Genomic DNA, 24,068 nt, shown 5'->3' with positions numbered 1-24,068 from the left:
TCAAGCCTTTTGATGGGCTTAAAAAAAGGGAAAAGGAAAATTAGCCTTATCTTGTAACTCAAAAAATGTGAACATTTTTGCTGTAAACGTTCTGCAGTTTAGGAACCATACATTCAAAGACACATTATCCTTGAGTTTAAAACTGGAACAACAACCCCAAGGCTGTAATCAGAAATTATCAGAGATGAAGTGATGATGCAGTGCTGCAATAGCTCTCACATTTAGTCTGACAGATTATGGTATATTTGATTACAGAATAGTACCCTCAATGTCAGGCCATCCAGAGCTCCAAAAGGGGTCATAACAATCTTGAATTGGACTCTGACTAACTTTACACATGGTCATATGACAGTCGTTATATTTAGGTTTCTTTAATACAAAGTATCCCTGGTAGGCAGACTGGTCCATATTGTAATACTTATTCCTTTTACCAGGGGGCAGTATTTAATTAGCTTTTACAGCTTGATAACAGTATGTTTGAGCAGGAACAGACCAGCACATCCTCTCAGCAAATGCCGATTACTGACCTCTATAGGGGGACAAGACGTATAAACAATAGATGCGAACCTGCGTTAACTCTGGAGAAGAAACTATTTATACCATTGGCCATAACTTGTTAAAATCTGACAGTAAGTGTTATGGACTTTTTTCCTTGGGTGAATGGGGCCTTTTTTCATTACTGTATTGTAGAACGTCTCTAAGAACAGTGTTAAAGTATCGCTATAGCTTAGGGAAAGCTGAATGGGCTCATTATGCCACCAGACTTTTCAGAAGCCGTCCTGTGCTTTATCTTCATTATTATAATTGCCTTTCTGCACTGACCTCCCTTAGCCCTTTTACCTGTAACTAGTTCATTCAGAATGAAATTACATCCCAACACATAGCCATTCAGATGTTAATTGAATTTTAATAAGGAGACAACGAGGGTGAAAATGGGGGGAAGTTGAGGGATGTTGCGATAAAGAAAAATGCATGACAAGACACCTGAGTGGCCATAGTTCAAGTTTTCAGTGGACACAAACACGTCTATGAATCGCAGAGAGATGAGCAAATGTGTTTGTGGGGGTCGGAGCTATCGTGCTATCGTGCTTGTCTGTGATCTCAGTATCTGTAGTAACTAATGAGGGTGGTCATATGTTAATGAAAAGAACACTCCCTCTGATACTCTGATAATAGGTGGGTTGTAGAGGTCACGGCACACCTTGTTGACTAATTACCCCCATCTCCTCTGCTCCTCCTGTTATTGCACACAGTATAAGAATGCAGGCGTGATCGAACTGGAGGCCTGTGTGAAAGCAGTCAGGGTCCTTGCCATCCAGAAGAGGGCCAGGGAGGCTTCCGACTTCCTACAGAATGCCGTTTACATCAACCTGGGACAGGTATACTCTCTGAATCTCTTCTGGCTGCATGGGATGAATCAGGGTGACTGCAGGCGATCTTGCTATTAGCACCCATCGATCACTGAAAGAGAACTCGCCTACCCTAAGAGTATTACCTTTTTGTATAAACACTTTTCCTCTTTTTCTTTCACACAAATCTTTGCCCTTTCATGATATCAACCCGATGCCCGAGGTTCCTGCCTCTCAAAGGAAGATTTCCTTGAGACCTTCACCCAGTTCTTGCTCTTGGAGTGATATGTTGGGTCTCTTTAACAAATCCGTAAGAGTTTGATTTAGGCCTCCTCTTTGTGCAAAGAGCCTTGCTGTAACTTTGTTATGATTTGGCGCTATAGAAATACATTTTATTTGAATTGATTCACAGTGTTGTGAATGAATTCAATCAATTCATGTGACCAAAATTTCCCGCAGTAGAAGCAATATTTATGTCTCTCTAATTTCAAATCTCAATATACTTGGCATTACATCTTAATAATGTAATTAGTTTTCTCAGTGAAGATATTCATGCATCATACCATCTTAGATAGCGTTGTGTTTCAATTTGTCACTTCACTCTCTGTAAGAAAATATTTTCCACACTGTTCTTACTTCACAATTATTGGCTCTCTAACCCTCTGTCTCAGAAATATGTTTGAATTGTTCTTACAAACAGGATTTTATATATATATATATATATTGCTGCATCTATTTTGTGCGCCCATGCATGGTACAGCTCCTGTGGGTGTGTCTTTCAGTCATTGACAGCAATTTGTTTTTATACTGTCATGACTAATTCTTCATATGCAGTATATACAAGAAAGAGAGAAAAATGTTATGTGCAACATGTAACTCTTCAAATTTCTTAGAGCATGATTTAACATTGTTCCTCATTGTTCGATCCTTTGGGCGAAAATGTTTGCAAATGAAATGTCCAAAAGTGATCTTCTTTAGCATGAATTTCGTCAATGCCTTATTACAATCTGTGCATGATGGCCTGGTGAGTGTTGTAATATTTTTCTGGAAGAGCTAAATACATCATATAGTATCGTATAAGGTTTTATTGTATACTATGACGTATTGTATAATCTTGGGTTAAGGTTGGGGGTTAGTTCTGTCATATTGTGTTCTATTGAACCACATTGTATCTTAACTTCAGATGTTATGTTTTATTGTCATGTCAAATTGTTTGTGTTCTATTGTGTTGTAATCTGAATGATGAAATTATAGTTCAGGTGCTTGTCAGGGACAAAAAAAGTTCAATTTGCTATTAAAAATTATTTATTCTTATGGCTTTCTGCACAGGTTAGTTCAAATTTTCAATTCAACAACAATAAGAAAAACACCTTTTTAAGATGAAATCCTGTTTCCATAACTACAGCTGTCAGAGGAGGAAAAGATCCAGCGCTACAGTATTCTGTCCGAGCTGTACGAACTGATCGGTTTTCACCGCAAGTCAGCGTTTTTCAAGCGTGTTGCAGCGATGCAGTGTGTAGCTCCCACCATCCCTGAGCCCGGCTGGAGGGCCTGCTACAAGCTCCTGCTGGAGACATTGCCAGGATACAGTCTGTCTCTGGATCCAAAGGACTTCAGTAAAGGTAGGTGTGTGTGTGTGTGTGTGTGTGTGTGTGTGTGTGTGTGTGGGGCTATCTAGATATTTGTGTTATATACTAATATGAAGAAATCAAAAGCGCATTTTTAAACAGATTTCCACATATGAAATAGTTTCCTGGTTTGTTTTGTGTAGACACATTGTCACCAAACTATTCACATTCTTATCAGATACAGTGTGTTCCAGGCTACATTCACTACTATGTTTTCATCTCAAAATGGCATATGAAAAGTGTGCATGCTGAATTATATATTTTTTTGGGGGGGGTATTTTTGCCTTTATTTTGATTAAAAACGGTGAGAGAGAGAGAGAGCCATGAAAGTTAGGGAGCAAAAACAGGTTTGCAGGTTGGACTCAAACCTTAGCTACTGCGATCAGGCCTTAAGAGTACTTGCTCACCAAAGCAACCAAATGTGCACTTCAGCTTCCTATTAGAAGCAATTTCCATCCAGGCTAAACGGGAAGCACATTGTCTGTTTTGCTGTAGAAAATCCGTAGATAAATATTGACGGTTTTTTGCATCACTTCAGAAACGCAGAAACAAACACACAAACAAAGACATGAAGTTGAGTAACACTTTTATTTAGTTACGTATGTTGCTTTCATCACTGGAAGAGTATGCTGATGAGACCCAGTCAGGGACCGTCAACAGCATTGTGCTTCATTAAAGGACTTTGCCCGTAAAGACTCTAAGGTAAGGTGGGAATTGTCAAACTATACCTACTTTAGTGGCATTTCTCTGTTTTAGGTACTTGAAAACTCCACAATATTGTGGGCATGAGGTCTGAACGCTGAGAAATCGCCTTTTCAAAACTAAATTTTCATCACTGATGATGCTTTTTTCCCATCAATTTTACAGCAGCAGTGAAAACAAAATCCCAATATGGAACTGGAACTAGAAAATGTTTGACATTTTGCTTGATAATTAAAGCTTCAGTTTCCTTAAATATTAAATATAAAACCTTTAATACCAAATGACAATGATACAATATATAGACTGTATATTTACTACTTGGAAGTTTTTTTTTTGCCAAGACCAAAGCTCTCGTTTTGGCTGCCGGCTTCATAAAGCATTGCATCCATCATATTATTTGGCATTTTTAAGGCTGAAAAAGTTCAAGAAAATATTAGAATTTCTATCCTTGATGTGATTTTAGCTCTGAAGCTGCAGAGAGCTTTTTTGTTGGCTGAATATGTACCAACCACCATTTGTTGTAATGAGGCAGTAAAGAAGAAAAACTGAATGTGCGGGAGCTGACTAGCATTTCTGTCATCTTATAACAGCAAGGCCTTTTTTTTTTTTAAGGGTCATGAGTCAAGAAGAGCAAATTTTATGTCAGTGAAAAGTAGAAAATCTCACTGAATCGATTGCTTTCAAAGAGCAAAAGCAGTGAGTGGCAGCAGAGTAAACACATATCTAATAGATAAACGAGATGAATAGCATGGCTTCATTCCAGCTGCATTCTTTTCAAGAGTGCTCCTTCAGGGTATTCTGCATTCATGCCAGCGTTCTGATCAAAAAAGAGATCCAGCTGAAACCATGACCTGTGCTTTTGTCGACTCTCTGCTAAGGCCCTCCTGATAAGTCTCATGGTTCTGCAGACTCTTGACCCTGGCTCATCGCAGCCACTCAGTGACAAGCATTAGCTACACAAAGGACAGCGTTCACAGTGAGTAAAAAAAGCTCAGGGACGTCCATATGTTGTTCCGAGGGAGATGTTTCTCTCCGATATGCTGTTAAGCTTTGTCCTCGTTTCCTTTTTATAAACTGTGATTAGGAAAAAGCTTCAGGTTTTTGAGATAGAAGGTTGCTAGTTGTATGTTGATATGCTTCAAGTTTAGGCAATCAGTTATTTTGTACTATTAAAATCTTATACTCAAAACAAGCAAAGTGATAGCAAGTTTAAACTGAAGTTTATCTCAGTTTAGAGAGACTAGAGACGAGACTATAAACTCCTGTGAAAATGTTTACTGAGCCCATAAATCATGTGAGTAGACATTTTTCCATAGATTTCAATAGAATCTGACATATTTTCACAACCAGTGGAGTTGCTCCTTGAATGTCATTATATATAGTATAAAGCCAAGGCTCTACATAATTGGGTTCACTGTTCAGATCAATGTCCTTTTTTATATGCAGTGTATGATGGTGATAAGACAGAGGAACAGCTAATGAAAGACATGATCAAAGTGCATTGTGGGCAGTGCCCTTTTTAGAGTATGATGATGATGATGAACTGTATGATCTCAACTAAGAAAAGAGCCTCAGGATGAAAAATTGGAAAATAGGAAATAGTTTACCCTTTTAAGGAAGGATTACATTACATTAGTTTTTTTTTTTTTTTTAACTGCATTTTGCTGTGTTTCATGCTAACATATAAGTACTGTAACATTAGTGCATAAATACCAAATATATATACCAAATACCACTCACTCACTCATCTTCATACACTTTATCCGTATCCGGGTCGCGGGGCTCCTGGAACCAATCCCAGCACACATTGGGCGAGGGGTGGGGTACACCCTGGACAGGTCGCCAGTCCATCGCAGGGTCAACACACAAGGACAAACAGAGACAAACAACCACTCACTCTCGCATTCACACCTGTGGTCAATTTAGAGTCTCCAGTTAACCTATTCATGCACATCTTTGGACGGTGGGAGGAAAACTGGGGTATCTGGAGGAAACCCACGCAGTATCAAATACCAAAGACATTGAATTTTATGCTCCCATCTTTAAATAACATTATAGTTCAATTTTATTTACTACATTTACTACATATGTATTTACTACATTTACTCCATATTTATTTACTACATTTGGCGTAATAATCATCATTTAGTTGAGAATATAGAAAAAATAAATCAGTTTGCATCTAAGATGCAAGGATGCAAATGGAAAGAGTGAAGAAATATCTAATACAAAATTTAAGGTGGTCATTTCAAATTTGAAAGTTAAAGGTAAGAAGCCTTTTTTCTTAACATAGAGGATAAATTAGTATGCCAGACCATGGGCACTGAAACTTTACTTCTAACTTTACTCCTAATCAATATGAAATATAATAAAATGAGATACACAGCTGGATTAATAGGGAGACTGTTCCATGGAGCTTGTAAGCTTTAATAACAGACTTAAATCACAGATAACACAAAACAGTGCTCTTTAATACACCTCTTCCAACTGAGGCACCGATATATCCACTCCCAGTCCCCACAGGGATGATGGGATATCAGGGAATGATGGCTGCAAGTCTTTTGGCAGTCGGGATCAGGTGAGAGTTTATCAAGCAATAAGCTTGAGATGGAAGTTCAAGTGAGAAGGAAAATGGGGATCACTGGTGCATTCCAATAAAGGCTGCTTTGCCTCGAGATACAGTGGAACAAATGGCTTTTTAAGTGGCTCACAGCCCCCCCCCCCCTTTTACGAGAAATGGGAACACTCATTTTCAGTCTGCTTTCTTTCTTCTCCTGGAATAGAACTCAACTCTCCACTGTTGTCACGCTGTCACAGAAATATGGGGAGTTCTATTTTTTGTAATAATTTACATGTTTATTCTCGTAGAGAATAATGGCAGTGTCATCCTCCTGCACAGTAGAAAATCCCCCCAGCTCTGTTGGAGGCAGTCCGAAGGTACAGTGCCTTCAGGTTTGCATGACAGTGTGACTGCTGGGCTGTGGCACTGGGCTCATTAACTTGGTAGTGTGTTAATTGGATTGTGAGATACCCCATTTTTCGTGCTCGGGTGAGAGTGGCATCCTCAGAAAATTCAAAGTGTCCTTTGGATTACTGTCCTTCAGATAAGCACTAGTTTTGGCAGACAGGTGGGAGTCAGCTATTTTTACACTGCTTAGTGGGTGCAGTTTCATTACAGTAAAAAAATAGTTCATGAAGGAATTGCATTTAGAGTTTGTTCAGATGGCAGATGAAGTCAGGATGGATAATCACCATTGTAGAAAAATGCTGAAAAGCATCGTGGACATGATTCAACATTATTGAAAGTGGTATTTAAGCAGAGAAAACATCAGTGTTTACCAAATATCCTCCTTCCCTCCATCAAGCTCCCAAGGCCTTACCGCCACATCTTTCCTCTAGTTTTCTTTCCCACTCAGTGAGTCAACAGTAGACAGCTGAGAGTGGAGCAGGGGATCTCGTAAGGGGGCTGAAGGTCTTATATAATGTTTGGTGTCAGACTAGAATGCTATTAAGGTGTCTTGTGGAGCTGTGCAGAAACAAAAAGCACTTGTGAAGTTAGCGCGAGACTCAAGCACGTGATAGTCCGTTACAGTGATACTTACATTTTAAGAGAGGGTTCCAATGAAAACATTTAAGTTTGATCTGATTATGTTAAGTGTTAAGCATGCCAAATCCAGGCTTATGACAGTTTGTCACACACTTGTTGGACATTTGTTGGACGTTTCATTGCAGGGCTGTTGTTGGGCATTTTTTTTTATCTTTATTATACTCTCAGTTAGAGAGACAGAGATATAGAGCATTGCATATATATTGTAAATGGAGATTAATCTGATTCAGCGGGTAGACCTCCAGAATCAGATTCCTTCACTGTTCATTTGTACAGTGATGGAGGGAAGGCTGAAGTACAGCTTATTTGATTGAAAGACACCAACTGAGGACTGATGTTTTCAATAATGGCAATGTAACTTATGACTGTGCTAGACTGGTGCAGTTTGTGTATGAACGTTGGTCTCTAAAAGTATGTGTGTGAACATTAATAGATCTCAAACAGGATGGCGGGATGTAATTGCTTCATCCTTGATGTTCATGTTTTATGTTTGCACAAATATTTTTTCTAAGCTGAACTTTCATGCTCAACTGCAGAATCAAAAAATCAAACTTTTGTACCCACCTTCTTTTCACATGCATTTATATTTGTGTAATAGTATGTGTAATATCTATGAAGAGCCAAGTATTTGTTTCTCATGTTGCGCCTACGTTTTCAGAAGAAATTTGTTTTTCATCCTTGAAACACGGTGTCATGAAGTTCTCCGTGTCAGATGCACAGAACATGATTCTTTCAACTCCACTGATGCTTCTGTACTTTTTTTGGTTCAGTAGCTGTCTAACATTAGATGTCAGCAATGAGCTTTGTCAGTGTATGTCTGTGAATCTCTCTCTCCCCCTCTCTCTTTCTCCTAGGCACTCACAGAGGCTGGGCTGCTGTGCAGATGCGTCTCCTGCATGAACTGGTGTACGCTTCACGTCGCATGGGCAACCCTGGTCTGTCTGTGCGCCACCTGTCCTTCCTGCTGCAGACCATGCTGGACTTCCTGTCTGATCAAGGTCAGCCCACAGTAAACATTCAGAAAGAGGCTTGAAAAGTCAGCACTGTTTTGCTTTATTTTTTTCTTCTAGAATCTCAAGCCTGTGAGGTGCTTCTAGATTCATTCCCAGACATAAAAAAATATAGAAACAGGCCCCCTGTCTTTTGGTGATTGCGGTGTTATATCTTGTGCTAAATAGTATGACGCACAACAAAGACTGAATTCTTGTTTTGTTTTTTTTTTTTTTGTTTTTTTGGCGCATAGTACAACATTGTGCTCAGAGCAGAAATCATGTGCAGCCAGGAGATAGGGTTTTTACTGGAGCAGTGTGAGCCAGATGGTCCACTGGCCACACAAAAGAGGCCAGTGTAATCCTCGGTTGGCTTCTGAGCTTGAGAATGGAGGGAGGGAAAAGAGGTATGAACAACATGGATCAAGCTTCTCTTATAAAATATTAAACGTCAGCATAGAGAACTGAATGAGTGTGTTTAGGGTGCTGATAGTAAAAGCTGTCTTAGGAACAGTCCTGCTTGAATAATATTACTATCTCCAGCCTTATATTCATCAAGGGCTGGAGAAAAACAACACTGGATGATGTAACCACGACTGCCACTATCAAGTATTTTCTGGCTAGAGGAACTGACCTTGTAAGCTGGTTTTGAGGAGAGCTTTCGCTACAATAGAATACATTTTATATCAACTTTGTGTGATTTATTTATTTATTTTTTTTCCTGGGGTCAGAGTGCTGCTTGAAGTGATTTAGGTGCCCTCCTGTGATTGTCTTTACTCCTAGTCTGCAGAGGGAAATTAAAAATGTCAGAAGTTGTAGTTTGTTCTCATGGAAAAATGGTCCCACTGAATGGCAGCCTAAGTTTGGGTGTGTCTGTGTCAATCACAGACAGGAACTACGCTGGGAAGGACTTCTATATGGTTCTGCAACAGATGACAAAAGCATCTCTGCTGCTTCTGTGCTGAGGGGGATTCTTGTGACACTTGATTTTTTTTCCTTCTGTTTCTGTTCCGATCATTTTCCCTTTTATTCAACTGCTCTTAGGGTTTACCTTTCTGGCATCTTTATCATGCCCTTATAAGATTATAAAAGGTAGTCAACTGTATACGCTACCAAAAAAGTCTGAGTTCTTTAGAAGAATTCTTCATACTGAAATCAAATTTCTCTGTAATCCCTATTCTCCACAGATAAAGGATTAGAGACACATTATAAACAAATGTGTTTGGAATCTTACAGCTTTTAACAACAAAAATCACTAAAAACTCACAAAGGCGTCTGGTCATAAGTGGTGGTTAAAAAAATGGCACCACCATTTATGACCATGTTGGTATTGTAAAGGGATTTTTGATTTAGCTTGGACTGAGCTCATCTGTGCTAACCTCATGTTTTATCAGATTGCTTGAATTTTTCTGGTTGGCGTGATTAACATGCAGAAAACCTTCAGAACAGGAGCAATGTTTTCATTATCAATAGACCTGGCAGGGTTAGGCTTATTAATATATTGACTGGTCAGCAGGCAGCAAGTCTGGATCCTTTATTGTATAGATTTTGGCATACTGCCGTTTATCAATATCTCAGTCAGTGGATCAACTAATAATTCTGTGTCTCTTGATCTCTGGGTATCTTGGGAAATAAAGGAACTGCCAATGTGGACGTAGAGCCCAACAACACATTTTACCCCAGGATCTGACTGGCTGATCATATTTTGAAAGTGTAGCATAACAATAAATAATTTTACTTTTTCAATGGTAATGAATGTGTCTTTGATGACTCTGCTAATACCAGGGGTGGTGTTCAAAACATAGTTGTTTGATTGTGTGTGGGAGTTTTTTTAATTTGTTGGAGCTGCTATAAAATACAGTTTAATTGAAAGGGAACTGAAAATAGACAGAGATGATTAGAAGAGCTCCAGATATTGTCTCTGATATCATTACATATTAGTGTTGGTAGGTTAGGTCTTGCTCATTTTTTTTTGCAAATTAATTACAATGTTTGATACTGTAGTGAGAAAACACATTGTCTGGATGCCATCTGCTATTCTTTCTTTTTAATGTAATCACAACCATCCCAGGAGCCACACGTCTGAATTGGTTTTGGTCTTTTCAAAGGCCTCTCTGAGTCTTCGCTGAAATCAGTAGAAACATACCTTGAATGTTTTATGAGAGCCTTCATCTTTTTTAGTCGTGGTAGAATTTAAGATAGCTCCCTACAGCTCTTTGTCTGGGTCATGACAAGGTGATCAGGTAGGGCTAATTATAGCTGCTGTAGTCCTGCCCCAGAGAGTGGTGTTAGAGAGGGACACTTGATAAGAGAAAGGTTTTACATCTAGCATGTAAAACCACAAGATTCTCTTCGGGTTCTTGACAAGCTTGTTGAACATGCTCACCATCTTGTTTGTCACCACTGAGTTTTTGCACTGTTACTCTCTCATCAATCACAAATGCAAACTGGAACCCTTGATGGCCTTTTATTTGACCTGTTTATATCTTTTACCCATCTGGCTGCCAGATTACTGATGGGGTAATTGCATTGTGACTGATGGTGTCACAGGTTATTGGTGTTGTTGCTGTTTATAGTATTTTCAAGCCTTATAGGCCCCAATACTACTACTTCTTCACAAAAAAACAAACAAACAAACAAACAAAGGGACTAATAGAAAATGTTATGTTGGAAAACTTTGACCAACTACATTGTTTACGTCACCCATTGGCCAGAATTTCCCCAGCAGACACTCCATGTTCGCTCCATGAAACTGATGAAGGGTTAACCATCTCTAGGCCAAGTTACTGATCTTCTTCAGCCAGAACATTAAATCACAAATATTCTCAGAAAAATGGGATGTTTTTGTTGTGCTGCTGCAGTGACCAGGGAAATCATTTGGAAAAAATGGCTCATTTCACTTTTCTTGTCAGTAGATTGATATTTCCATAGAAATACAAAGGGCAGATGATTATTGCTTATAAGATGGGCTTACGTTTTGAATAAATGGCTGCCTCATCACAATTTTTTCTCAGTGTAACAGTAATAATAATGACGTGCTCACAGGGTCCAGATGGTATTCAAACTGCTTCATTTTAAACACACTTTTCCAGTATGTTTAAGTCCTTCAATAACATCCCTCAGTAACAAGGTGAAAGTGTGTGTGTGTGTGTGTGTGTGTGTGTGTGTGTGTGTGTGTGTGTGTGTGTGTGTGTGAATAATCAACGAAGGAGGCCGTTTTGCAGCAGCACCTTTTGGTAGCCTCTTCAAACTTTGCACACCTGGATTTGGTCAGTTTTTCCTTTTCGGATTCCTCTCAGATGGAAGCATCTGTGAGTTGGCATTTTCAGGGCCCTCCATTAAAACAATGTTTTAATGGTTCTAAGTATGGGCTTTGGCTGGGCCACTTCAGGACATGGTGTATAGGAATGGTCTTAGTGGCCCAAATGTTTCCCGCTGTTCTCCTGTGAATGCACAAGCTTTTAATGAAAGGTTTCAAACCCTCTGTCTGATCTTAATCAAGGGGATCTTGATCAGAGTTCCTTGGACTTCATTGACTGGTTTTTGTGTTGACGTACAGTGTAACAGGTGCATGCGTCTTGCTTAATTGTGTCCAGTGAAGTTAGTTTACCAAAAAGGTTCTAAAGATTTTTCAAGGATAATGAAAATTTACAGTTGGCCATGATTTGCTCTTTGTAAATCAGTTTTTCATTGATTTGTGCACAACATTTACTCTTTTGAACAACACAGAGAACAACAAAAATACAACCCCAATTCCTCAAATCTGTGGCAAGTATAGTAGCTTCTATCAACAGTCCTTATTTTTGGAGATCATTGAAGATGCAACATCTCTATTGATTTTGAGTGTCAGTTAGTATCAACAGCCTTGACTGGGTGAACAGTCTATCCACCTTTTTATTATAGAGCAAAAGTTCAACATTTCTCTTTAAGAAATAGCTATAATTACGCATTGCATTTTTATATAGTGCATATGTATAAAAATTCCCTTAGTTTCACTTTAACTGTACTGCTGAGTTTTCATATTTCATTGCAATCTGAGATTATTAATTAAATAATGGGGAACATTATAGTGTCGTCCCGTTAGGGCTGTATCAAAGTTGGATGCCATAAATTTAAAGTAGAAAAAGTTTCAAATCAGCACAGTTGACAACAGTCATTATTTTCCATTTCTATTTTGTTAGGAGACTATTATTCAGCCTGACATTGGCTTCTTCATGGAAAACGAAAATTGCTAATTATTAAGTACGATTTATCGTCCTGTTTGATGTAGTTGCCCGACCATCTGTCATGTTGATTAAAGTAACGTGTCATTGGCAACATGTCAGCTAATCTTCAACCAACTGCTGTCCAATTACATTTCGTTTTCACTGTGTACATCAAGCTGTTGGTGCTGACAGTCTGAATCTCAGGGGTCCAAGGCTCCATTCAGTTAGTGACTTTTCCCAGAAAATGTATTTTTTCATTGTTTTCTGTACATATTTCTAGGTTTATGAAAGACTTTGTGTAGACTGTATATACAAATGGAGAAACACAACCCCAATTCCTCAAAGCTGGGACACTGTGTAAAATGTATAGAAAAACTAAATGCTATTTTTGGCAAATCTAACCCTAACCCCATAAGCCCAGGTTTTATTCCCAATAGAACACAAACAACATATATAATGAAACTGAGACATTTTACCATTTCATGGAACATATTAGTTCGTTTTGAATTTGATGGCAGCAACACATCTCAAAAAAGTTGGGACAGAGGCAAGGGACAAGGTCGAAGGACAAAACTGGATGCTTGTGATCTTCTGGTCCTGATATGGTAATGCATTAAAAACAGTCATGATTCTCGACTGGACATCACTCCTTGGGCTCAGGAACACTTCCAGAAATCACTATCTGTGACCACAGTTTCCAATCCACAAATCCAAGTTAATGCTGTGTCATGCAAGGAAGAAGCCATATATGAACACAGTCAACAAACACAGTCGTCTTCTTTGGGCCAAAGCTCTTTTAAAATGGAAAACTGTGGTCAGATGAATCAAAATTTGAAAACATGGACGCTGAAAGAAGAGCAGGACCATCTAACTTATTATCAGTGGACAGTTCAAAAGCCTGCATCTCTGATGGTGTGGGGTTTCATTAGTGCCTTTGACATGGGCAGCTTACACACCTGGAAAGGAACCATCAGTGCTGCAAAGTACATAGAGGTTTTAGAGCATATCATGATCCCATCTAGCCAACGTCTCTTTCAGGGAAGGCCTGGCATATTTTAGCAAGACAATGCTAAAACCACTGCATCCATCACAACAGCATGGCTTGATGGGACAAGAGTCTGGGTGCTGAACTGCCCTGCTTGTAATCAGACCATTTACCATTTGGAAACATTTGGCACATCATGAAATGAAAAATCCTGCAGCAAAGGTCCAGGACTGTTGAGCAGCTAGAATCTTGCATCAGAAAAGAATGGGACAACATTGCTCTCCTAAAACTCCAGCAACCGGTCGCCTCACTTCCCAGATGTGCTAAAGGGAGAGGGGATGCAACACAATGGTGAACATAACCCTGTTCCAACTTTTTGAAATTCAAAATGAGCCCATCTTTTCCATGAAATGGTAAAACGTGCACAGTTTCATGATCCGATATGTTTATGTTTATGTTCAATTGGAAATAAAATATGGGTTTTTCACATTTGCAGATCAATATATCCTGTTTTTATTTACATTTTACAGTGTCTCAGCTTTTTTGAAATTGGGCGTTTATATCATACGTTCCACTGCACCTGTCCTGTAGATTCAGTTTCCCTCACCATACTCCTGAATATTATACTCATGTTTCACCAGATGTGTGTTTCAAAGTTCATCATTTGTGATCTCAAAACATTTACACACAATCAGAGAACTTTGCTGTCATGATCTTATCAAAGTTACAAACTATGCAAAGTCTTTCATTCTGGCAGGAAATGCATGAGGGCAAAAAAAGAGATGAGGCACATACACTGTTGTGTGAGCTTCTACCTTGAGAAAAAACTTCAGTCAATTTAATCACAAAATATGAGTCAACTTGGAAGAGGAGGCATCCATTCATCAACTTTAAGGGGATAGCCCTACTAATGCATCTTTTGGAGGAAGCAGCAAAAACAATACACATCAAGGCAGAAGAAAGGCAAGAAGGTGTGTTGCACTAGTTTGTTTGGCCTTTACAGATCATCCCTCAGACCCACATTCCTCTCATTTTGCTTTTCATAGCGTTTATGCTTCGGCAGAAGCGGCAGAGCAACACCTGTTGCTTTATGAATTATGTGAAATCTGTCTCGACAAACTGGGACACAGTAATACAGCAATAGTACAAAAGACCCTGTCAGAATACCTGAACACCATCATTACTGTCAAGCTAATTTGAATGGTGTGTGCAGCGCTTCGCTGAATATTCGGTTATATTGGGCTTTTGAAAGTGTATGCTTAATGAAGTGCTCGGTAAGGAAAGAGAACTGAAAACAAACCTCTTCGAAGAAGGTAGATTTAATAGGTGCAAAGTTCAAAAGCGTCTCAGTCCTACTCTCAAGTGCACAACAAGATGACGGAAGCTTAGTTCGCAGAGAGGAGGATAAAGAGCAAACTTTTTCCTGTGCTACCATTCATCCAGTCTTCTATTGTTATTCCTCTTCATGACACCTGTCACTTGAAGATGCGATCCTTTCATTTGGGGGAACTATGTGAACGGCAGAATCTAGACCTTATTGCTTCCCCATTTTGTTGTGTGTAAAAATGTTTTTTTTTGCTGATCTGGACAGCCTGTTCCAGCCTATAATGTGCTTTATTGTTTGTATGGGTAGGATGTTGGATAAAAAGCAATGGAGAAGAAGCCAACAATTTCATTTAGTTTAACCCATGGCTTTGATTATAAAAACACCCACGAAAAGCAATGCAATTTCCTTCAGGTCAGATTTACCTGAAGGAAATTCCATCACCAAAGGAGAACTATGGCCTCACGTTAAGGGAAAGATGTACAGTAGAGCTAACAATGTGCTGGTCATGGAAAAAAAAAGCCAAATTAGTAGTTTATAGTAAATGAACCTCTGTAAAGCTTTCATATGATGGTGATGATGATAATAACAATAATAATAATAACAACTATCTATATAGCACCTTTAAAAACACCAGTTTACAAAGTGCTTCTCAAAACAAAATAAAAGCCAGTCACAATTGCATAAACCATAAGAGATGGTATGCATCTACAGAAATGAAAGTCTGTGCATGTGACATTTTGTAAAGGAAATCTAAAGTTACCGTGATTTCTGGATTATAAGACGCATCTTTTTTCACACGCTTTGAACCCTACGGTTCAAGGTTGAAACAACTATACGGCTAATTTATGGATTTTCAGGTAACAAGCTTCATCCTGCCAATACATTTAGCGTCACATCAGACCAATGAAATTGCCCAACAGGTCACAGTGGACCAATGAAATTGTTCGAATTAAATTAAACGCACCCACACTAAATTCTTCAGTCATTTATTTTGCGCTTCATGCACACACCCTTATCATGGAAAACACATGAAGCAATGCATATGATGCAGCTTTCAAGTTAAAGTTGATCGACCTGGTGAAAAGGTGAAATCTTTCTGTCTAACATATTTCCTGCCATATGCCATTTCCTCCCATATTTTCGACACCTGTGACTTATAAAAAAGTGCGGCCTATATATGAACAAAACTCTTTTTCTCTTTTTATTTAGCGGGTGCCGCTTATATTCAGGTGCGCTCTATAGTCCGGAAATTACGGTAAATTAAGCCAGTAGTGCTTTTGTGAAGATGTGTGTGTAGTAATACAAAGAGGAAAATATTAGAGTAGACGTTCAAGATGGATGAAGGTGGGTGCTTCTGCATGACCGTGGTGGGTTTCCCTGCATACTGCTCAGTAAATGTTTACCATAATTTCTGACAGTCTCATCAAACTTAATTTAAAATCCACTTTGGTGAAAAAGCCCACACAGTATGGGAACTTTCAATGCCAAGTCTTATACCCACAGTTTTCTGCCATGTCTTTGCATACAACTGGTGTTATTTGTTCATAGATTTTGCTCGCACAGCTACTAACCTTTTCTACAAATGTACAAACTTGAATCTCTCCTGTAGATTCATGTTACAGGTCTACAAACATTAGACTTAGCAAGCAATTAACACAATTCTTATTGACTTTAATTCATGTCTATGGAAAATTAACAAATATTCTTTATGCGTTGCTTTGGCATGGTTAGCCTCAGAAAACGTGATGGGGAAATTTAAGGGCTTATTCTCAATATATGCATGAAAGGTTAGATAGCAGTCAGTCAACATAGTTGGCCCAAAATTGCCCAAGCCTCAGAGTAAACAGCTATCTCTGGGGTCAGACATGGCACAAAATTTAAGGCTTTGTGGGACACAGAAGCAGTAAATCTTAAGCCAGTAGTTTTTATTGACAGGAATAATTCATTGATACATATGTTTGCTAATGTATTTGAAGTCATTTGATCAGCTCTCATTCTGGTTTTTATATGGTGTAATCCATTTTTCTGGACTACACTGCTTTAGTAAATCATTTAGACTGTTTGTCTTTGTAGAGGCAACATATTTTTTTGAATGAAGGTTCACATTTATTATTAGCAGCAGACTTTCCAGGAGGCATTTGGGGTGGATGGTGGATGCTTGCCACACAAGAGACTGTTGGTGTGTTGGTTTCCACAACACAAATGCGTTGGGTAAAAAGTTCGATGCTGCTTCAAAACCATGATATGGTCTGGCCTCATACAAAACTACCTGTGGTCTCTCTGACTCAAATTTTGTCAACTTTCAACCCTACTGGTTTTACTGTGAAATGTAGTTTTCCTTTTATTTGGTTTCTTCTCCTCTCCTGTACTTTCCTCCCCTCTTCTATACCACCAAACAGTTCATGTTTCCAACTGTAGTTATTTGTGATTCTATTCGGAGGAACATGAAGTTAGCGACACCAGCAGCCATAGTTAAGTCCACCCCTGGGGCCAGAGTGGGCAACATCCAGTCTAAGAAACTGCTGGCCAAGGATAAGCGTAAATATGGTAAAGTGGTAATTCACTTCAGCAGCAACCGACTGTTGTAACTGCCATAGCCCATGTTCCACAAAAAAATGTGGAGTACTGAATATTAGATCAGTATCATTCAAATCCCTATTAGTTAATGATCTGATCACTGATCATATTATGGATTTATTCTGTATCGCTGAAACCTGGCTTCAGCAGAATGAGTATGTTGGTATAAATGAATCTACACCTCCCACTCATGTTAACTTTCATATTCCTTGTACCAAAGGTCAGGGGGGAGGGCTGGCTGTGATATTTCATTCCAGCTTATGAATCAATCCTAGACCAAACTCTGAGCATAGATCTTTTGACAGCCTTATGCTCAGTCTCTCCCTTCAAACAGGAACATTGAAAAACCATTTGTGCTAGTTACAGTATCTCTTCCACCAGGTCCTTACCCAGAGTTCCTGTCAGTATTAATATTCACGTATTTAAGTCATTTAAGTCATTACTGGACTCAATTGATCACAGATTTTCCATAAGTTCCTTGGATACCGAAACCAGCTTCAGTCATGATATAAGTTAGTGATACTGTTGCCATCACACCCATTAACTCCACCACACAAAGAAAGAATAACATTTAGTAAAATTACACTGAATGTGACAGTGGAAGAAAGAAAAATTCAATTTTGTACATTCTTGCTTTCTTTACGTAAAATATTCTATAAGGGTGCAAAAAAATGTAAATTTTCTAGGTAGTGATTTTCTTTGAGCATATGACAATTGTAGTGGCCCCTCCCCACTCAGCTGCTGTGAAAGCTCAGACATGAAAAACCAGGAAAAAAATGGACACATACATCTTCAGTCATGAAAACTGTGAGCCAGGAGGACAAGTGAGCCATCACTTCATACATATCCTATTATTTTATTCCTTTTATATTTTTTCCTTTGTCCATCTCACTTATTTAATTATCTCCATCCTCCTTCATTTCATTTGGTCTAACCTTTCCTCTGTTGTTTCTCTCCACTCTGGCTTCACTCTGATTGATCTGATTGGTGGGTTTCTGCTTGTAGTTTGTGCACAGATTAGTGTTTTTATATGGAGGGGTTTTGCAGCTGTCTGAGAACCGCCTGGGGCCATCCTTTTGGTTATTAAAAAGAGCATTTCTCTGTATATCTTAGGCAGCTGGTTAAATGAACATTGTTTTTGGATCGTGCAATGAGGAAGTTGGGTGCTTTCTATTATAGAACAGTTTTTATTTAGTATCCAATAAAATGGAGAAAAGCACAGGGCTCCTAATTTACCCCTACGTAGGCTTTGCAAGTAGATGTCCTTCTCCACCTTGATGGGAAATCTTGAAACTTGCACCGCTAAAGCAAATTCTACAACTGGGTGAGCAGTAATGTTCCCTCAAAAGGTATTGATGGCACAATAAAACTTAGAGTTGTACTTGAAGGCTGAGAATCTTATTGCTAAGATAGGAAAAGGAGAGAGACACCTCACAGGCTATTAATGTCTGGTTAATTTATACCATACACTGTCACACATGAACTCTTGATAGCACTCAAATTATCCAGTTGTGGGGAAATTTAAAGGGGACTGTGTTATATCGTAATTGCTCCTGTTTTATTGGTGGACAACTGTGTCTATAGATTTTTTTGTGGACATGTGCCTCAGCAAGTTTTCTACTGTTACATTCTTCATTTATAGAGAAGAAGGAAGTGACTCAGAGTCTGGAGAACTATACCTCCAAGTGCCCAGGGGGAATGGAGGTCATCACTCTTCCTGACGGCTTGAAGCTCCCGCCGGTGCCCTTCACAAAGCTTCCCATTGTCCGGTAAGAGAAGAGTCTGTCTGTCTTACTTTTTCTCTCTTGTCACATGTTGGTTTCATTTTTAACTTGGTTACATATCATCTCAATTAGAAAAGGGAAGTAATTACACATTGATGCATCAAAATGTGGCAGTTAGTTAGCCATTACTGCTAAACGATTGTATGAATGTATAATTGGTGCCTTTACTTTCGATTGCTTTGTAACGAGACTTCCATTAATCCCCTAGAGTTCATTTAAAAACCATTTCTCAAACAGGGTAAATTAAAATTTTGTACACTCTTAAAATTGTTGAAAATCATGTAATTGTTTGAATAATTTTGAATGGAATTTCATTTTTACAACAGATCCCATGTAGAGGACAAAATGTAAGTCTGTCTCTCAATGCCATCTGGATTCTTCAGATTGTCTGCTGCACTCTTGTACTCAATCCTAAAAAAGGGTTTGAATTGAATTGAAGTTACTTGGGATATTTTGAAAACATCATTTGGACTCAATGATTGTTTGAATATATTAGATTTGTTAAGTTGTGGTTGTGTTGCTAAGAGTATTTACACCAGCAGAAATGTCATGTTGGAATCCTATATGATGGCTTGGCTCAGTGATGTGTTTAGACAACAATATATACAGGAATCTGACTTTTTAGAGTTAATAGATTCCACATCTCAGGCCTCTGCTCAGAAACAGCCCTTGAACTCCAGTCTGTACATCAGCCAGTGTTAGCTCCAAGGTTGGACTGAGAAAGAGATTCAGCCATTGGCTTTTATACCGGCCTAGGCGCAAGAATGACACTGATGGAGCCAGTAAACTTTGAGGATGTTTGACTTTTCCCTGGGTGACAGCTATTTGAGCCAATAGCCCCAATGGCCAATATGTCTGTGCTCTGGTCTTGTCTCTGTTTTTTGCCCGAGGCCATTTCAGCCAGAAACGTGGTTTCCACTGTGGAGGAAAGGTGGGTTGCTTTGCCCTGAACACAGTGTATTGCAGTTTCCCTCTCTAAGAATAGGGAGGACAACATGCACTAATTAGAGATACTACAACACACGCAGTGGGGGTTGTGATTTCATTCTCTGCTTAGCACACCATTACTCTACTGGAAAAATAGTTGTTCACTGCTGTGTTTTTGTTTGAAATCTCGTTTGCAGAACCTTTAACATAATCTCATTATTGGTGAGGCACCACGGGTAATACTTCAACAATGGTCGCACAAAACAATAGGGAAAAAAAACCCCAAACCAGACTCGGTTTGGTGTGATTAAATAAAACACAATGAAAAATCACATTGAAAAGTTGTTGTGGTGTGGATAGCAGTTTTAATGGTTTAACAACACTGAAATAACTTCACTGACAGCAGAACTTAGCTCAAAGTGAGACAGGTCTGCCTCTGGGCAAAACTGACCCATACATGCTGCAGTTAGGAGGTAACTGTGGAGAGCTAGAAACAAACCAAGAGAAACCCATGCACTGGAAATTAAGTGGATTTAAAAAAAAAAGAGAGAGAAAGATGTCTTTCCCTCAATGTCATTGTGACTTCAAACTTTTGATCATTGAAGTCTTTCCTCTCCAAACATAAAGCCTTTCCCTGCAGTGCATAATGTTTGTTCAATGAGCAGGTTCAGAGTCTTATTTGATGGATTACACTGACAAGACACCTTCAAGTACGGCGTGCACTTTTTATAGGTTTGCTTTGCTACTGTTGTAAATTTCTTGCTGTATACCATAATAATCATAAATAGCCATCACATAGCCAAAAATAGCCAAACATTTTATATAGATGTGAGATCATCGTATTTGGAGAGAGCTGCTCTTTGGCAAATGACACAAGCTCATGTCACTGTGTCCTTTGATTCCCAAACTAGATCTGTGAAGCTCTTGAATCTGCCTGTCAGTCTGCGCCCGCACAAAGTGAAAGAACTGCTGGGACATAATATGTCCACTGCCAGCCCATTCATCTACTCGCCAATCATCATGCACAACAGAGGAGAGGAGCGCTGTAAGAAGATAGGTAAGTCCTCACTTTGCCAGTGACCATACAAACTTAGTTCAATGTAATTGACACATACATAGCTATCGCGGTTGCAGTTACTCCTTGTAAGGTATCAAAAGCATTTGTGGTTATGTTAAAACTCTAACTGTAATTGAGTAGAAACGATTTATATAGCCATTTTCTCTTGTTAGTGACCATTCAAAGCACTTTACACTTCAACTCAAATTCACATACACATTTTTGCAGTGCTTGTTATATTCATGGTGCATCTCTATCGCCCACACAATACAACAATGGCACGTGTGGGGCAATTTTGGGGTCCATATCTTGCCTGAGTTGCTATCTCAGACAAAAGAACTTTATTTATTCACATTTAATGATCAGAACAATCACAATGTGGATTTAGAATCTGTGGAAGAGGTGAATAGAAAGAGCTGTGTTGACTGTTAGTTCACTTCTGTTAGAGCTAAAAGTTTTGCTTACCACAAGGAAAAGCAGCCAGCTGTTCCTGTTCTGTTAAATCACATACCACCGTCTGCCTCACAATGTTTCAGTTTTATCAGTTATTGGTGATATGCTAGAAATGCTGTTGGGAACGTTTGGCACAGCAGGTTAAAATTAATATTGGCTTAGTGCTACAAATAATAATGAATCAATAATAGCAAAGCAACCCAAATATGGTTTTGCTCAATGGTAGAGTGCATGAGGCCCCAGGTTCAATCCCCAGCCACAAGGCAAACAAGTGGTAGGCTATTGGGAGGGTTGTGATGGGAAGGGCATTTGCTGTAGAGCAGACTTGCTGAGGGGACACCAAATAGGGAAACCCCCCCGAAATTATTGCAACGGAAATCATTCAAACAAATCAAACGTTTGTTTGTTTGTTGTTTTTTTTCCCCCCATCAATTTGAAAAATGCTATAATTCCCATGAGCCCAGGTCACTGTTGCTAAAGAGAAGAAACAGAAAGGCATCAATCAGAATTGGAGCAACACTCAAGATGCTGTTTTGTTGCACTTGTGAACACAGCTCAAGCCTGAAGTTCTTTAGTGATCTACAATCAGCTAAATTGGACTAAATGTGTGGAGGATGAGGCTATTTTATTTTGTTGACAGTGTAATCTTTACCTGCTTTTAGTGGAACTTAGTGTATATTTCTTCACAAAATGCATCTTGGAAATAATTTTCCTTTAGTTAATCTTTACTTTCACATTTACTCATTCATCAGAAGCTTTTATCCAAAAGAACCCGGAAGTCAGGCACAAAGGCTTGGCGGAGACCTTGATAAGTACTACGTGTATTCAAAAAGAACACTTACGAACACTGAGATTTGATTTGATTTACTTTAGATTTTCTAATACACTTGTATATCTTTTGTACTAATTCAATACAGAAGATGTTATAATGTGAAATTAAAATGAATGGGCTTTTTTCCACATCCCTCACTCAATTCACACATCTTTATAGTAGGGGTGTGTAACTTCCTCAGAATTCGACAACCTATAGAGTCCTGAACTTCAAACACCTAAGAGTATGTCCAGGCTTCTACATCTTCCTCTAATAACAGTGTTTTAAAGTAACAGCAACCTTTCGCTCTAACAAGCACACACACGAGCATTCAAAGAGAGCATGAGTAGACAAAAAAAACAAACAAAAAAAAAACAACAACTGACTGTGGACATAAAGTTGTGCTCAGCTGATTAGTTGCAGAACATATTATATAGAAGGAAAGCAAAGCTAATCGTAGGGTTAACATGTAGAACAGCTGTTAGCAAAGATAGCAAGGTCAATGTCAGTTAATGGTGGTGATAATTCATGTTCAGTCCGTAAGTGACAGTTTGTTTGTTTGTTTGTTTTTTTTTTTTTTTGACCATCCAGACATTAATGCAACCCCAAGCTGTCAAACTAAAACAAGGTTAACAGTGTTTCCAAATTCCGCTGTCTTTGGGGCTTACACATTAGTAGTAGTGTGGACTGGAAGCCAAAATATAGCAGAAGAGATGCACCATAAAACAAACTTGGTGTGGAGGTAGCCAGGTCGATAGGATTGTATTATTATTATGTATTAATTTTAGAACTTAGTGGATTCTTCTTCACTTTCAGCTTGATATCAGAACTTTACAAAGTCAACTGCATTTGTTTGTGGTTCTTGAGGTTGTTTCATCCAAACTGGATCATCTGATCAGAACTGAAGAAGTCTTTTGGATGGGAGCTAAAGTCCATTTGCCTTTGTAAAGCCATGAGAGATACCCTGGCCTGGATGACTAAGATCTCCATGGATCGTTAGCAGCGCTGTCTGTGCTTGGACACATTCCAGTTCCCTTTTCATTGATCCTGATTGTGCTAATTAATGGCAGACATGACTGATCCTTTATGGAGACAACTCCAGTGAGTGCAGTCTTTCCTCTCCAGGCTTATTTTTGTTGACTACATGAGTTATAGCTGAAAGGTAATGTCCAGGTACAGTCACTCCTCTAATGATATGCCTGCAATCATCCACTTCAGCAGTCTTCAAAAGTTGGAACTATGTTTGATTGTAGTTTGGAAATTAAAAATGTTTTTAATTTTCCACTGAATGTTGTAATGTATTCCAAGGTTATATTTACCATTTGCCAATTATATTTAAATTTTGTATTTGTAATCTTTACTGGTGAGTACTGTTTGTATACACACACAAAATGCCTCTCCACCAGAGACAGCTGTGGCTGGAGGCATTATGTTTTCAGCCTATCCATCTGTCACATTCCCGTAAACGCGATATCTCGGTAACACCTGAAGGGAATTTCTTGACGCTTGGTACAAACTTTGACATGTACTCTGATCTAGTGATTGGGTAAAAGCAGTTTGCATGAAGACCTGAAACAACTCAAATTAGTTCCTTATAACTTTGGCACAAATGTCCTTTTGGTCCTTTTGGACCCAAGGATGAACTTATTAGGTTTTGCCCTTTGTTT

General features: G+C 38.8%; 1 protein-coding gene across 3 annotated transcripts in view; it reads left to right on the top strand.

Annotated features, from left to right (window-relative positions):
• Positions 1-24,068, top strand: part of trappc9 (trafficking protein particle complex subunit 9) — a 192,056-nt gene that overhangs the window by 7,902 nt on the left and 160,086 nt on the right. For all 3 annotated transcript variants that reach the window (XM_029513915.1, XM_029513913.1, XM_029513914.1), the window contains 5 exons: positions 1,254-1,379; positions 2,755-2,971; positions 8,141-8,284; positions 19,012-19,138; positions 20,992-21,137. In XM_029513915.1, coding sequence (XP_029369775.1) covers positions 1,254-1,379; positions 2,755-2,971; positions 8,141-8,284; positions 19,012-19,138; positions 20,992-21,137 — 760 coding nt within the window. The remainder of the gene's footprint in view (positions 1-1,253; positions 1,380-2,754; positions 2,972-8,140; positions 8,285-19,011; positions 19,139-20,991; positions 21,138-24,068) is intronic.

This window comes from Echeneis naucrates, chromosome 11 (assembly GCF_900963305.1).
Source record: "Echeneis naucrates chromosome 11, fEcheNa1.1, whole genome shotgun sequence".
Lineage (NCBI taxonomy): Eukaryota > Metazoa > Chordata > Actinopteri > Carangiformes > Echeneidae > Echeneis > Echeneis naucrates.
Note: the sequence above shows the minus strand (reverse complement) of the source record. Positions and strands in the feature narration are given on the sequence as shown.